This window comes from Mustela nivalis, assembly GCF_964662115.1.
Source record: "Mustela nivalis genome assembly, chromosome: 4".
NCBI lineage: Eukaryota > Metazoa > Chordata > Mammalia > Carnivora > Mustelidae > Mustela > Mustela nivalis.
In genome coordinates, this window is record NC_139023.1 from 71,753,055 (window position 1) to 71,769,877 (window position 16,823).

The window sequence follows — 16,823 nt, forward strand, 5'->3', positions numbered from 1 at the left end:
ACTCATAAAGACATTTAAAGTTTTGAGGAAAGAAGATTTTTATTAATGGGCATGTTACTCCTGTAATTTTCTAAACACTTAATTTAAAAAATCATCATGGCTTTTTACCAAATAAAATTCAGAATGAACCATGTGAAAGAGAAACTAATTCCAGAATAGGTCTCAGCAAACCTATTTGACCTAGAAGATCTGAAAGACAAAGTTCTTTCCACAGTCCCTCAATAATGGCTGACATTCATGACAGCAAAACATAAAAAGGAAATATAAAACCATTGTATTTACGTATCTTTAGAATCTGCAAACTAATTTACTTTGTACACTGGCACAAGTTTATCTGGAGACGGGCAATGGACCTGGCTCAAGGACTTTCAGAAGCTCAAAGAGCTGGGGGAAAGGAAGTCAGTGGGAGCAGGCACAACAAGATTAAGGGACTCCCTGGACATTCTACTGCATCATTTCTTTACTCTAATTTTGTCTGCATTGTTAACTTTTATTTTCGTGGACTTTTCATACTACTCCAATTCTGAAAATGGAATAAAACTGGCTTTAAAATTTTCCTTTTGGGGTGTCTGGGTGGCTCAATTGGTTAAGCATGCCTCTTGATTTTGGCTCAGGTCATGATGTCAGGGTTCTGAGATTGAGCCCTGGGCTCTGAGCTGGGTGTGGAGCCTGCTTAAGATTCTCTCTCTTCTTCTGCCCTCCCTTCCCAAGCTCTACCCCCACAGCCGAGAATATACACATGTACATATATAAACATATATATATATATATATATATATAAAACATACAAACATATCTGTATTATACATACATATATACACATATACTATACATATATACATATACATATATATAAAATTTTCCTTTCTGCACAATCCCTCATAATTCCATAGCAGAATCTAACTTTTGGAGACATGGGAATCAATGTGTTGGTAAGAAACTTCTAGCAGGCTTCTGTGCATTTAGTAAAACACACCTCTTCACTGGATGGGTGTCCACCTGTGTGTGTGGTCAATAAGTGGCTGTCAGTCTGGGCTGTACATCAGAATCACCAGATGCTCAAGCCTCATGTTAAAATTCAGAAGATCAAAGTGTGCACAAGCATTTGTTGATACTAGAAAGAGAAAAGAGTATTTCTTGGGGGGGCATTCAAATATGACTAATAATTTTCTTTATCCTTCTTTCCCCCTGAGCACTCCTGCCCACTCCCCTGTCAAAGAATTCATGTTAACAGTATGTGAAGTGTTGCTTTGACACCATGTGGAGACTAGAGGACAACTAAAATTATCCACTTGAGGTCTTACTACTTCCTGTGGGAAGGCTGGTTTTGCCTTTTTTTTTTTTTTTAAAGATTTATTTATTTTAGAGAAAGAGAGAGAAAAGAGTGTGCACAAGTGAGCATGTGGGAGGGAGGGAGAGAGGGAGAGGCAGAGAATCTCAAGCAGACTCCATGCTGAGTGAGGAGTCCAAAGCGGGGCTCCATCATACCTCCCTGAGATCATGACCTGAGCTGAAGCCAAGAGTCAGACATGTAACAGACTGAGCCACCCAGGTGCCCTGGTTTTTGCCTAATCCAACAATAAATCCAAAATACTTTAGCTGCTTTTTATGAAAATACAAGTGAGTTTAGTATGAAGCCAAATACCCGTGCACATCATCTTAAATTTCTCAGTATTTATTCACGTCTATAAATCCTGATTAGAATTTAAGCAAATACAGATGCTTCCTCACTTCTTCCTCCTCCAAGAAATCAGAAATTGCCTCACTTCTCCTTAACAGACATCATTGAAACCTACATGGTTTTATACTTACCCACGTACCCACTCCCAAAGTTGTACAATTACACTGATCCACTTCCAGTACAACGTCAGACTCAAGTTTCCTTCACTGAACTTTCATAAATACACCAACTCTTCCCCTTTCATAAAGCCTACTTTTGTTCTGGTAAATGTTCTTGCTCAGAGGCTTCCAAAATGCCTGGGGGCCCAAGCTCACAGACTCTAACACTCTTCCAGAATCCTCTCCCAGGTTTCTGGAACTTTCCAGAAATACATACCTTTGGAAAGAGGAGTGAAGATTATAAAATATTCCCCAAGATTTCCAGAAAGAATCACCTGGGGAACTTGTTAAATATACAACTTAACCAGGCTTCTCCCGGAAGCAACTGACTGAAGTACGTAGGTCAAATACAAGAAATCTATATTTTAACAAGCATCCCAGATTCTTGAAGTACCTCTTTTTCTGATGGTGTTCATCACGGCTTGCATACCTGCCACCTTCTCACGTCCTCTTCTCTCCCCATCATCCACCATGCTCCTCCCTTCCACAGATGTACCCTCCTTTTCACTATTTAAAGCAGTTTTTTCCCAGTGAATCTACCAGCCACACTGATTTCTGTCTCCTCAATTCCTGCTGAATGTAGTCATGTGATACAATATGGACCTTTTAAGTGTACTGTATTCAATAAAATTTCTGGATTGAATGAATCTTTTCTAGGTAAGTCCAGTGTTGAGATAGCAAGCAAGATTAAATGACTTGCAAATGTTCGTATGTAAGTGTGCTGAATATGATTCTGAAGACATGATTATTAAGTCAAATACCTCCAACAGTTCACTATTTAAACTCTTAGCATTGAATGCTACAGGAAAATCATACCTTAGTTCTCCCACAAGGAAAGCAATTTATTCTGTAGAAACTTGGTAATTACAAGCTTTCTCATTTCTTCTCTCTCATAAACAGCTTACTCACAGAGCTAAGGGACATACTAAATAGAGCCGCCTCCTGAAATGAGCTGGTATTTGCTTTAAAAATTGTACCAAGAAAAAAAGCAACATGTTCCAGTGGTTATGAACAGTTAATTCAGCCAACTCTTAATTATCTGAGGAGGAGGGATCTGGAAGACTGCATTTAAAAACCCACAGATGACTCCTGACTGCATTTCATCTAGTACAGTAACTGTTGCAATTGCTGCTTCTTTATGGGGGGTGCTGTCCTTGTGTGAGAAAGACAGCAAAACACTGAGATTATCTCCAAGTTCCCCTTTAAATTCTTGTAACATCTAGGATTTGATGACTGTACTCACCTTTCCAGTGACCTCTGACTGCCAAGGGGCACAAGTTAGGAAGAAAATGATTATCAAATGGAGTCAAGGATTGGGACTCATTACCTACCCCCCCAGCCCCTCAACAACAGACTCTCTTGGAGGGAAGAGTAGCTTTCAGCTACCTGAAGACTTCTCTTGCCAGATGCCTAAACTTTGGGACATACAAGGATAATCTGAAATCTGGGGCCCACCAATAAGAAGTCTATTAATAAGTCTACAGTAGGATCCATTAATCTGCATTTTTAAAAGCACTTAATGCTGGTTCTGAGGCTCTTTGGAAAACATTTTAGTCTCTTCTCTCACCCTGCTGCATCCATGCTTCATGCCTTTCCCTTTTTGCTCCTGCCTTTTCCCAAATAAAATATTTTAATTTCTTTCAATCCCAACCATGTTTCAAGACTGAGCTCAAATATCAATCATGTTTTGAAGGCTAAAAGGGTCATCTTTGCTGAAAGGGACTTCCCAATCTCCAGCACCTGTGTCATGTATAAACTTTAAGAGAAGAAAAGGTGTTTCATTTCATTAAATAGTTATTTTTTTGTGTGCAAACTCTTCTCTTGTTAGGGAGTAAACTCTGCAAAGGCAGACTAAGGCTCACATGCTTTTACCTTTTATAATAAAGCACCTACAGTATGTGTGAGGCATTCTGCAAAGACTTCTTAAATGAAAGAAATCAAGCAATAAGTGAATAAGTGAATGTGTTCCCATGTTTCTTCTAACAAGTAGCTAAAGTTAAAACTGTAGGAAAAAGGAAAATCTTCTAGATTTTGTAGTAACTGAGTTACTAAAGTTATGGTACTTTAGTACCATAAAAGGTCTTTCAAGTTCTTTATTTGTAAAACTAGGGTTTTCAGAGACTTTTAAAAAGTTCATTAAACACCTTTCTATGTTAAAAGCCTAACATTCCAAATGCTCTCTCCAACCTGACCTTTTCTCATCAGCACAGTTAGCCGTATCTGTGTCACACGAGCTATCTATATTCCCATGTACCACTACTGACTAACTTGGCCTGAGGGACTCTTGAGATATGAGTTGGTACAGAAGAGATCAACTGGTTTTCTTTTATTCCTTCTCCCACCTCCAACCTAACAACGACCTGTTGAAAATTTCCAGCAAGAAAGAACACTAACAGTTATTAGGTGGCACCCATTCTAACAGCTATTTCACAACATGCCAAATTCCTGTAAAGCTGGGGGGGGGGGGGTAGGAAGGGGGTGGGGAAGAAAAGAAACCCTGAGAATAGGAACAGTGTAATTTCATGTAATGAATGTATTCATGGCGCTATAAAAACCAAAAAGCCAAAAACCTGAATAGGACTGTCAAGTCCACCCTTTCTAAAGACTATGGAGTTTGGAGTCTACAGTAACCTGGTGAATCATCCTAATTTTAAAAGTATGTCTCAGCCAAACCACTCACCAATCATAATCTGGGAAGAGTTTAAAGTCTTAGTTCCAACTCAATCACTTTTAGATTTTAGATGATCAATTTCATTAATAAAAGAAAACCACATTAAACATATTCTTTCTACTGCTCAATTTGCCCTAATTAAATTAATCCCAAACTTTCTGAGCAAAATGCAGTTATTTATAATGCAGGATGGTTTGACGAATGTCTTGAACAGCAATAACCTAACTTGAGCACTGCCACAAAATGCACTGTATAGGGGGATGAATTGCCAGTTTTGAAAGAGAACCTTCATTTTTCATTTTTGAAAGTATCATTAATTTGTATGTAATTTGTAGACACGGTAAGGTGTCCACCGGCAGAAACGGAGGTAGCACAAAAGGGAAAGTCCAGGGTAGGTGATGCATAAAATTGGCTCTTGACAAGCGGAAGGCATCGGCTTTACAAGATCTTAACCCGGGTATACAGGACACAGACTAGGTAGTAAGAGTGGAAGGCTCAGGAAAAAAATCCAAATAAATGTAAAACAAGTAAATGTGTGTTACTATACGATTAACATGACTTAATAAAAAATTCGTAACATCTAAATCATACAAGTTACATGATTAAAAATATCACTTGAGGTGACTTTTTCACACAAAATCTAGCGCAATAAGAAGTAAAACAGACAAAACAGACACAAGTTAATTTGCGGCCTTGGAAGGGGCAGGTGTAGCAGGAAGTCAGGAACGCGGAATGCCAAATGCACCGCATCCAAGGATCACGCGGGACCCCGAACAGTGTTCCAGTTCTTCCAGGACGTGCAAGCCCCAGGATAGGTAGGGCGAGGAGAAAGCGGAAAAGGGAGGAGGGGAGGACCCGTTTCTCGGCCTGACCCACACCCCAGCAGCCCGGGACTTCCCATTCATTCCGCGCCGTCTCCAGGCGGCGGCCGCGCTCGGAGCCGCGGCGTTCTCCGCGCAGGAGCGTGCACTCACCTGTTCGCGAACACGACCTCGCGGCGCCCGAGGCCGCGGAGGCCGCCAGCAGGAGCCGGGGGGACGCGGGCCGGGGGGCGGCCGCCGGCGGAGGCGACTGGCGGCGCAGTCCGGGAGTGGGCAGGCGGCGCAGGCCGGACGCGTCTCTCTGCAGCAGGGCGGAGCAGAGCCGCCGCGGGCTCTGATACATGCCGGGCGCCGCCGCCGCCGAGGCCCCTCACGCGCGGGAGGAGCGGAGCCTGGCCGAGGTCGAGGCCGGCGAACCCAACAGACTCTCGGGAGCCGTCCGAGCGTTTGCTCTCCCGGTCCTCGTCGCCCGGCCCAGGCCTCGGGGCAGTCTTGGGCAGGCGAGCCCGAGATGGACGAGCAACAGCAGCTCGAGCAGCAGCGGCGCCGTCTGCTGCGGACTGGCGAGAGCTAGAGGGTAACCGGCGAGCGCCGCGCGCTGACAAAGCGGGCGCGACCAAGCGAGACCGGGAGGGGGGGATCGTGGGATCGGACCCTGGCGCGACCAGGCTGGGGTTTCCGGACTCAGGGTAATACCATTTTGACAGGAAGAAGATCTTAAATTCTTTGTAGGGTGGAGGCTGTAGGAGTTCTAAAGTAATAAGTATCTGTTAGAGTGTTTTATAGAAATGCAGCCTCCCCTTCCGCTGGCTGGAATGGAAGCGTCCACAGGCTGAGAGTCCCGAGACCGTTCAGGGCTGTGGCCCTAGGGGCACGTGTGTGTCCAGGTGGAAGACCGCATCAGTGTGTGCGTGTGTATGTAAGTGTGAGTACAGAAAAAGGCATCCACCCCATCCCTTCGGAAACATAGGTTGCGTTAAGTGAAATTAAATAAAGCATATAAAGCACCCACTGTGTGCAAGGGCCATGATGACTATGACAGTGTCCCCTTCCTCAGTGGTGTTATATTCCAGCAAAGTGGGCAGAAGGTAGCAAGAGAAATCAGACGATAAAGCTCTACGAGGTAGATTAATATTAGTGCCACAAAAGCCACAAGCTTGGCATTAGAAGTCATAACAGGCTTGAGGAAAAAAGAAAAAGAAAATTGGAAATTTAAAAAAAAAAAGTTGTTTAGAGAAAAAAAAGTCTTGAGGATTCTCAGAAGTTTATTAGAATTGGCATTTGAGTTGGGCCATGACTAGGAGGTCTAGAATTTAACACACCTGGAATTTGGGAGGGGAGTGGTGGTTATTTATACAAGAAGAAAGGAAATAAGAAAGCCATGGGTGTGTGTGTTTGGGGAAAAAACAATTCTTAGTTATGTAGGATGGAAGCTAAGGAGTAAGAAGACAGACGCTTAGATAGGTTATGGTTCGGATGGCAGAGATTATACCAGACTTAATTTGGTAGGAAATGTGACTTACTGAAGTTTTGTGGGCTACACAAAGATATGATTAGGGTCATGTTTTAATTGGAGATCATGTGTTTCTGGCACATGAAAAGGCAGGAGACAGTAGACCAGCTGAGAAGAAAGATATTCTAGATCTGTATCTAGTACTGGAAAAGAATGGATGGAAGAAACATCTCCCATCGGGTAGGAAATGACTAACCAGGAATGGAAGTCGAGTGAGGGGGAGGGTGGGCCAAGACTGGATTCCTCTTTGGATGACTTATGAGTTAGAAATGTTTTCTTGTTGGTTTTCCCATGATTTTGCTGATTCTCTTATCTTGTGGCATTGGAAGCTTTTCATTAGCAAGAATATTGAAAATATTTTTCAGACCCTGATTATATATCCAATACTCAGAGAGTATGGATGAGTCAGCTGGTACAAGTTGATCACAACTCTAGGAGATAATCTCCTTATCAAGTCATTAAGCCCTCTTTTTATTTTATTTTATTTATTTATTTGACAGAGATCACAAGTAGGCAGAGAGACAGGCAGAGAGAGAGAGAGGGGGAAGCAGGCTACCTAACTGAGCAGAGAGCCCAAAGCAGGGCCAGATCCCAGGACCCTGAGATCATGATCTGAGCCGAAGAGATGGCTTCGACTGAGCCACCCAGGCACCTGTCATTAAGCCCTTTTGGTCTCAGTTTCCTTATCTATAAAACATAGAATCACACTTTAGTCATTACATAAAATAAAGGGTGATAATAAAATTAGCTCATAAAAAGTGTTTTGCAAGTACAACAAAATGTCAAATTAGAATTTAGGTGATGGGTATGTGGGTGTTCACTGTTATTTCCCCCTATGTTTGGAAATACTCATAATAAACATGTTAGGGGAAAAGTGCTTTGAAAAGTTAAAAATACTGTTCAAATATAAACTGTCATCATTAAAAGGATTTCAAAGGACAATTCTATCCTGAGAATGGGTTAGTACTATTATTTTTATGACACATTAAACACTGTATGTGTTTTAATGTAATGTGTTTCTGATTTAAGCAATCAAAAACATAAAACTTGCTTCAAAAATTCATTCAGTAAACATTTGTTGAGTATGTATTAGGTGCAGGCTCTACATTGTGGCACACAATAATGAACTGAACAGTCTGTTCACAGTTTAGTGGGTGAGACATTGTGTAAAACCAAATATAATTATCCGATAATAAATATAGAATTATGATATGAACAAGATACTGTGGAAACACAGAAAATGCCTAACTGCCTGGAGAAGACAGAAGAGGCATTTGGAACACAGTGACTTCTAAGCCGGAAGGGATGAGGGATGATATCCACTGAGAATAGCAAGGCAAAGAAAGGAGGGATGCTCCAGGAACAGAAAGTACCACACTTTGATAAGGCTTGAGTGCAGAGTGCCCATAAGGGAGTGGCAGGAGATGAGGTGGAAGGCTGTGGGCAAGAACCAAAGTGCGAAAGGTTTTCAGAAGAGTTTGGACTTTATCCTGAGGGTTCTGAAGAACTGCTGAAAAAATAAGCAGATAGTTTGCACTATTAAGGTTGCGTTTTTGAAAGATCATCCTGTCAACAGTGTGGAAGGTGGACTGGAGACCTGGGAAGAATCAGAACAGTGCAGGTGAAAAAGAGCATATGCTGCTTTGGAATCTCGGGAGGAGGGGGAGTGCAAGCATGCTTATTTATTAATCTTTTTTTTTTGAACTACACAGGTGATTCTGATGGACATCTCTCTTCCACTTTCAGCAAATAGATTAGGGCCAGTGATGGTGGAAAAGAGAAGGGTTTAAGAAGTATGAAAGAGAAACCACAGGGTTGAGTGACAGATTAAAGGTCGAGGGAGAAGACAAGAGTCTAGGTGTGACTTAGGTAGTGGATAACAGTACCAGATAAGGAAAACTGGTGGAAATGCTCCTTTTAAGCACTGAGTTAAGGTCAGAACATTTAATTGTGGTGTGCTCACGGAACACCTAGGTGGAGTGACTTTGTAGACAAATAAAAACTAGGGACTTAGAGTCCATAACAGGGTCAGGGCCAAACACTTTCAAGAGCTCCAGAGTTGAAGCCATGGATAGTAAGACTTTCGAGTGAGATAAGAAAAGCACTAAGGATGAAATCTCTGTGAAGCAGGAAGCCTGGGTGGCTCAGTCAGTGAAGTAAGCTGCCTTTGGCTTAGGTCATGATCCCAACCCGGGTCCTGGGATCAAGTCTCACATCAGACTTCTTGCTCAGCGGGGAGCCTGTTTCTTCCTCAGCCTATAGGTCCCCCTGCTTGTGCGCACTCTCTGACAAATAAATACAATCTTAAAAGAAAGAAAGAAAGAAATCCCTGTGAGACAAGTACCTTTAAAGATTGGTAGAAGGGAGAAAGACTTGAAACTTGGTCAGAAGAGAACAAGGAGAGATCGGTGTCATAGAAGTAAGAAAGTTTCTAGACGGGTGTAGCCACGATGAATGCTCCCAAGAGATCAAGGTGGGGACTGAATCCATTGACTTTTACAGTTAGGTAGGCGTGGTCATGGTGGAAGAAATCAGATGGCTGATTAATGGGACCGGAAGGCAGGACACCTATAAAAAACAATGGGATAAAGCACCATGTGAGTTTTCTTTTTCTCTTAAGATTGGAGCAGCCTCAAAATAGAAGTGGAGGAGAAGGTGTCCAGTAAACACAGGAGACACTGTAGTTGAAAAACTATTGAGACTCTCTGCTTAGCCCTGTTTGCCCAGCAGTTCTGTTATCTCTATTAACATCAGCTGTCTGAAGCAAAGCTACATAAGAAGAGCACACTTGCAGGCTGGAGGGGGGTAGGGGAAATCTTTCTTCCTCTTTTTTTTTTTTTTAAAGTAATCTGTATGCCCAACGTGGGCCTCAAACTCACAATCCCAAGATCAAGTGTCACATGCTCCATCAACTGAACCGGCCAAGTGTCCTCTCTTCTGCTTCTTGGAAGGCCACCAGTCTTTTTGGATTAGGGTGCAATCTTTATGACCTCATTTTGTTACAGGATTTTTTCTCCGTCAGTGCCCGCAGTTCTTGGTCATGCCACTTCAAAGAATGAAGAGGTAGACCAGACAGTGGTGGGCAGCCAGCCAAGCCAGGTTTATTGAACGATAGCAAAGTGATAGAGCAAAGTGGTAGTACAAGGTTCCCAAGGAGAGAGGGGTTTGCCACCAGATTTTCTAAGTCTAGGGGTTTTTATGGGCTTGTTGGCTGACTGTTTTAATCTGATTAACCTTCCCTGTACCTGTCATTTAATCAAATTTTTGTCACCTATCATAGGGAAAAAGGGTGGAGGCCTCCTTCCAGGCTGGTGTAAAATCCTTTTATGGGAGGATTCCTCTTAGGATGGGGGCCACCTTCCAACTATCCTTCATCAGTTTAACCTTAATTACTTTCTTGAAGGCTTTATCTCCAAATAGAGTGATGTTGGTGTTATGACTTCAGTGTATGAATTTTGGGGGACACAATTCAGCCCATAGCACTGTCAGGGACTGGAAATATATCCGTTGATGAGTAGTCAAACAAAATGAAACAAAGTAGTAAGAACTCTCAGATTCTATTACTGTAAGTTATTCTTTAGGTTTTTTTTTTTTTTTAATTTTAAAGGTTTTATTTATTTATTTGCCAGAGATCACAAGTAGGCAGAGAGGCAGGCAGAGACAGAGGAGGAAGCAGGATCCCTACTGAGCAGAGAGCCCAATGCAGGGGTGGGGCCCGATCCCAATACCCAGGGATCATGACCAGAGCTGAAGGCAGAGGCTTTAACCCACTGAGCCACCCAGGTGCCCTATTCTTTAGTTTTTAATAACTGAATTAGTAAACTAAATTTATTTTTAAGTATTTTATTTTATTTTTATTTTTAATTTATTTTAAGTATTTTAACATGAAGCCCAATGCAGGGCTTGAACTCACAACCCGGAGATAAGACCTGGCCCAGATCAAGATTCAGACACTTAAATGACCGAGTCTACCCACATGCCCCAATAAACTGAATTTAATAACTGATATTGTTTTGAGCATATTTAAAAGTGCAGAAAAATCCCAGTTGCTTTGACTAGATTTTTTGTATAGCTAATATATTCACTCAAAAATCTATGTTAGTCTCCTTTGGAGTTTTTTCATTTGTTATATGTTTTTTCTCAGAAGGTCACATTTTTATAAGTTGTCTTTTCAGAGACTGGACTCATCAGGCATCCTCAGTCAGGAGAATGTGTTTTCTTATACATGCTATGACTGCAAAGGTGTGATTGCTCTGACCCCCATCACTGCTGTGGTGCTGGGGTCTTGCTTCCCACAGTGCAGCTGGTGGGTACTGAGCTTGCCAGGGTCACCAAGGCAGTCAGGCTCCTGCAAAATGTAGGACTACTTTGAGAAGTAATTGAATTGGCTTGATAACCCCACACTGGCCTTAGCAAATTCCCTGAGAACTGCATTGCCATCTAACGTTCCTTTTTCCTTTTCCTCCCTTCCCAAGTTACCTGTATGCTGCCGCAGACCTTCTGCAGGATGGCAGCTCTCTCAGCCTCCTCCAGGTCCTTCCGGTTTCCTTCACAGAACTTGCCCTGACAGAACTTTTGCATGTATTAAAGGCCTGTTCCCAAATATCACCAAAGATAAAACTGAGTTTATTGTTCACTGTCTCACTCAGAAGAATTACCATCTCAACAGAGCTTTGTTGTGTCTCAAAGGGGGAAGGGCGAGCCCTGTTTTTAGGGAGATCTTGAAGTTTGGTTTAAAGCAGGACTGTCAACGAGGCTATTAGGTACAAATTGTGATATGACTGTGATTTAGGATTGGTGGAAATGGCAAGGGAAGGATTAGGAGACCAGGAGTCAGAAGAGTGTTGGTAGGAAAAATGTTGATGCTTTCTATTGCAGAGTTGATGATCTTTCAAACAAGTTCTGGAATGAACAGTAAAGCCATTTGCCTGGGCAAGAGTATCCTGAGATAGTAAAGTTATGCTAATAAAGACATGGAACAGTAAATCAGGTTACTGTAGACAGTTAATTATTCTTGGCCTCTACTTCTTGGAGGACAGACTTACACAGCTATAAATAAAAAAGCAAATTTCAAAAAACCCTCCCTTTTTTCTTTGACTCTGTAATGGACACTCAAACTCTTGCAGTAGTCCATGACCAGAAATTAGATTTTAATCTCTTACCCAGTTTGGCCTCAAGGAACCATCAGATTTGCTCTTTATTCTTGTGTTCCAACATCCAGAGGTATTTTATAGTCTTACTCGTGGAAGTAAGGTCCACTGATGCCGTATGAAATTATTAGTATTCCCTGCTTCCTGTTTATAGACCCAATATTCCTTCTTATGATTAAAACTAAAACATGGCAATAGCTTGGAATAAGAAGCCCGTATCTTATTCTTTAAAAGATAAGAACATAAAGCAAAGGATTTTATTATTGTTTTCGCTCACCAACTTTTATTATGATTCACATGTTTCTTAGAAACAGGAATGTAGCAAACAGGGTAAAATGGAAAAATGTTTCAAAACTGCAGGTTTGTACATGTTGCTCTGTTTACATCTGGAATGGGTTCTCACCCACGTCAGGCGCAGCAGCTGTACTTGCCGATGCCTCCTTGGCAGAGGCAGCCCGAAGCACACTTGGCACAGCCTGCGGGGCAGCAGGGGCAGCAGCTCTGTTGGCAGGGGGCACATTTGCCCCTTTGCCTGTGCAGGAGCCCGGATGGAGCAGGAGCGGTTGGAGTCCATTTCGACCCAAGGAGAGGAATGAGGTCAAAAGCAGGCAATACAGAGACAATGGTGTGGCCGGAGATGTGGTCGATTTCTCCTTATTTTTATTTATTTATTATTTTAAAAAAGATTTTAGGTAGAGAGAGAGAGTGTGAGTAAGAAATGGAGCAAGGGAAGGGGGAGAGGGAGAAGTAGACTCCACTGAGTAGGGAACCTGCCCTGGGGCTGGATCCCAGGACTTAGAGATCAGGACCTGAGCCGAAGGCAGACACTTAACCAATTGAGCCATGCAGGTCCCCCTCTCCTTATTTATTTTTCTTAAAAAAATTTTTTTTAAAGATTTTATTTATTTATTTGACAGAGAGAGAGAGAGAGAGATCACAATAGGCAGAGAGGCAGGCAGAGAGAGAAGGAAGCAGGCTCCCCGCTGAGCAGAGAGCCCGATGCGGGGCTCGATCCCAGGACCCTGAGATCATGACCTGAGCCGAAGGCAGCGGCTTAACCCACTGAGCCACCCAGGCGCCCCCCAAAAATTTTTTTTTAAATTTTTAAGATTTAAAAAAATTTATTTACTTGACAGAGTGAGCACAAGTAGGCAGAATGGCAGGTAGAGGAAGCCTGATGCAGGACTTGATCCCAGGACCCTGGGATCATGACCTGAGCCGAAGGCAGTTGCTTAACAGATTGAGCCACCCAGGTGCCCCTACATATAGTTTTTTTTTTTTTTTTTTTTAGGAAGGGGCAGAGTTACTAAGATAAAAGGCCATGAGTGCAGCTCTCATTTAGGATCTGGAAGCAAAACGGGGATTCAAACTAGGTTAACTGGGATTGATTGGGTAAGTATGCAAAAGAGAGATGGTAAGTGGTCCCCAAATTGTGCTGGCTCCTTTAGAAGTGAGAAATGTAAAGGAAGAATTCAGGTGTCCTGGTGAGAATGGAGTTAAGTCCAGGCAGAAGGCCTGCTGCTGGCAAAAAGTTCATGGTTTCTCTGAAGAGGAAGTGCATAAATTCCTCCCTTATGGCCTCCTGACCGGAATTAAAAGAAACTCTTAGTAGGCTTGCTTGACCTGTTTTGAAATCTCCTTTTACCTCTCCATGTCACCAGAGCTTCTGATTCTGATGGATAACCGGAAGGAAAGCAAGCAGGGACAAGGGGCCCCTACCCTAAAAGGAAACCACCCTTAAAAGGATTTTACACCAGCCTGGAAAGAAGTCCTCCACCCTTTCCTACGTCATAGGTGGATGACAAAGACCTGATTGGGTGACAGGCACGCAGAGGTTTAATCAGATTAAAACAACCCACTAACAAGCCCATAATAACCTGCTAGACTTAGAAACTATCAGTGGCTGCACTCTTGGGTCCCCTTCCTCTTCAGGAGCTTTGTATTATCCCTCTATAAACCTTGCTTTGCTACCTACCACTCTGTCTGGTCTACCCCTTCAATCCTTGAAGTGGCATGACAAGAACCACAGGCACTGAAGAAAAAGGAATCCTGCAAAAATTCCTTATATTTTTCTGCTCTATCATCCACTGAACAGAGTTTCCATCCTTCAGCTTACCTCATTGTACAAGATAGGGCTGTTGAGGGGCACCTGGGTGGCTCAGTTAGTTAAGCCCCTGCCTTTGACTAAGGGCTTGATCCCAGGACTCTAGAATGGAGCCCCGCATTGGGCTCCCTGTTCAGCAGGGAGCCTGCTTCTCCCTCTGCCTGCCGCTCCCCCTGCTTGTGTGTGCGTGCTCTCTCTCTGACAAACAAAATCTTAAAAAAAAAAAAAAAAAATAGGGCTGTTGAAACTATCATGTACACATTGTAGGCAGCAAGCAGCAGAGGAAAAATAAAGGATCACACCAGCTATTTGTTCTCATTTTAAAGAGCTTTCCTAAAAGGACTTCCAAAAATGTCCATGTATATACCCCCAGTCATTTCTATACCTGTCCATAGCGAGCACATTGTCTTCAAAAAAGCAAGAGAAACTGAAATTAGATTGGGAACTAGTAGCTTCTGCTACATATGGGCACTAAGGAATGCAAATTTTGTATTTGAAGTCAGCATGTGATAAACAACTAAAACTTCAATTGTGGTATGATAAATAATACCAGACAATGATGGATATAGGAACGTATTCACTTTCCAGTGCTATTACCACCAGCAATCGAAACTTGCCGCTTGAGTGTTGGAACTGATAATAATAATGATTAAAAAATAAACTTTTCCTTATTTCATTTGTTCTTGAAATAAATATTTAAATGTCTTCCATCTGTCAGGCACTGTTCTAGATGTTTGAGATATATCAATAAACCAAGATTCCTGCCCTTGTAGAGCTTATATTCTAATGGGGATATATAGACAATGAACAATAAATAAGTAAATATTTATCTTTTTTAAAGCTTTTTATTTATTTATTTGAGAGAGAGAGCGCACATGTGTACTCATCGGGAGAGGTGGAAAGGGGAGCAGAAGGAGAGGGACAAGGTGACTCCATGCTGAGTGTTAGCCCGATGCGGGGCCTGATCTCACAACCTGAGCCTAAATCAAGAGTCAGATCCTTAACTGACTGAGCCACACAGATGCCCCAGTAAATATTTCAATGATGAAAACCTAACTTAGAAATTTCAGGTTTTAAATTATACGTTGTAGCACACTAAATCTATCTTAATTATCCCTGTCAAATGAGAAAACTACAATAATTTAGTCATCAGTTTGATGTCCTTTATTCAAGGGAGAACAATCTATGTATGTCTAGGGAAGTGCAGTGCTTCACAAGTGATAGAATGCTCTTCCTCAGAGATTTGGGACAAGAGCGAGTCTCGCAGAGCCATAGACGGACAGCATGATTAGCCATGTCAGGGATTTCCTTATAAGGCAGGAAGGTCCTGTTTTCTAGGGTAAGGTAAGCTAGCTAACGCTGAGTTGGATGATTATGATTGGTGTATGCTGGGTTTCCTCGACAGGCGTTCCTGGTGCAGGCTGACTTAAGTTTAGATTTGTGACTTGGCGTGGGACAAGCTCCAGTTTGTGGGTCCTGGTACATGAATTACATTAATAACATCACGTCTCAATATAAATGTGAATTGGTACAACTTCCTGAAAAATGCTATGAAATGGTCATGTCCTTTGATTCATTAGTTTTAATTCTTAGGAACCAGAATCTATTCCAGGAAATAATCTAAATACCAAAAGCTTTCTGTGTAAAGATATTAATCTCTTTTTACCATTACTCCACATAGGGAAAACTGGAAGCATTCTACCTGCCCAGTGATAAGGCAATGGTTAAACAAACCTCCACTGGCATTAAATGATGTTTATAAGAACTACTTAGTGACATGGAGAAATGCTTATAGTGTTAAGTGGAAAAAAAAAAAAACAACAACAAACTACAGGGCAAAATTATTGGAAGAAAACACATGGAAAAATTAATAGTGATTATCTTCAAAGGTTGGGCTCCCCCTCCCCCTATTTGGATATGTTTTTCTAATTTTCTTGATTGGTCATTTATAAACAGGGTAGAAATAAGAAATGAATACAACTACTGGAGACTTGATTAACTGTTCTAGTGTGACTCCTAGGTAATTGACCTCCACAATGTTAAACTCACATTGTTATGCATCTGCTAGAGGTTTTTCATAATTGACCCTGCTAATCATCTAAGTAAATTGAAATCATATCAGGTTTTGTCTGTTTGGGTCTTTTTTTTTTTTAAGATTGTATTTATTTATGAGAGAGAGAGAAAGAGAATGAGAGTAGCAGCAGGAGGGAGAGGGAGAAGCAGACTCCCCACTGAGTAGGGAGCTGGAGGCATGCAGGGCTATATCCCAGGACCCGGAGATCATGACCTGAGCTGAACGCTTAAGGGACTGAATCACCCAGGCTCTGAGGAGAAAAAGAAAACCAGCACTTCCACTGACAGAGTCCAAGCTCTTCTAGTGTCACAGGAAGAACGTTCAGAGATCATCTGCACAATCTTTTTTATTCGCAAATGAGAAAACTGAGATCCATAAGGTTAGGCTGATAAAAGCTCAACAGGGATTGGGAGTTAGGTTTACAGACTTTCTAAAAAATCAAGCCACTGCCAGGGTGGCTCAGTCAGTTGAGTGGCCAGCTCTTGATTTCCACCCAGGTCGTGGTCTCAGGGTCCTGGAATTGAGCCCTCCATTGGGCTCCACGCTCAGTGGGGAGTCTCTTTGATTATTCTCTCTCTCTTTCTCTCTCTCTCTGCCTCTGCCCCATCCCCAAATCACATGCTTTCTGTCTCTAAAATAAATAAATAAATC

At 42.2% G+C, this 16,823-nt stretch overlaps 1 protein-coding gene across 2 annotated transcripts in view; it reads right to left on the reverse strand.

Annotated features, from left to right (window-relative positions):
* The window catches only part of NOCT (nocturnin), a 29,248-nt gene extending 23,303 nt beyond the window's left edge, over positions 1 to 5,945 (reverse strand). Inside the window, exon 1 of one of the 2 annotated variants that reach the window (XM_082727655.1) lies at positions 5,485 to 5,945. In XM_082727655.1, the coding sequence (XP_082583781.1) occupies positions 5,485 to 5,674 (190 nt within the window). In that variant the 5' untranslated portion in view covers positions 5,675 to 5,945. Of the gene's footprint in view, positions 1 to 3,082; positions 3,099 to 5,484 lie in introns of those variants that run through there. The other variant, XM_082727656.1, reaches the window with a different exon arrangement.
* Between the last annotated feature and the right edge of the window lie 10,878 nt (positions 5,946 to 16,823).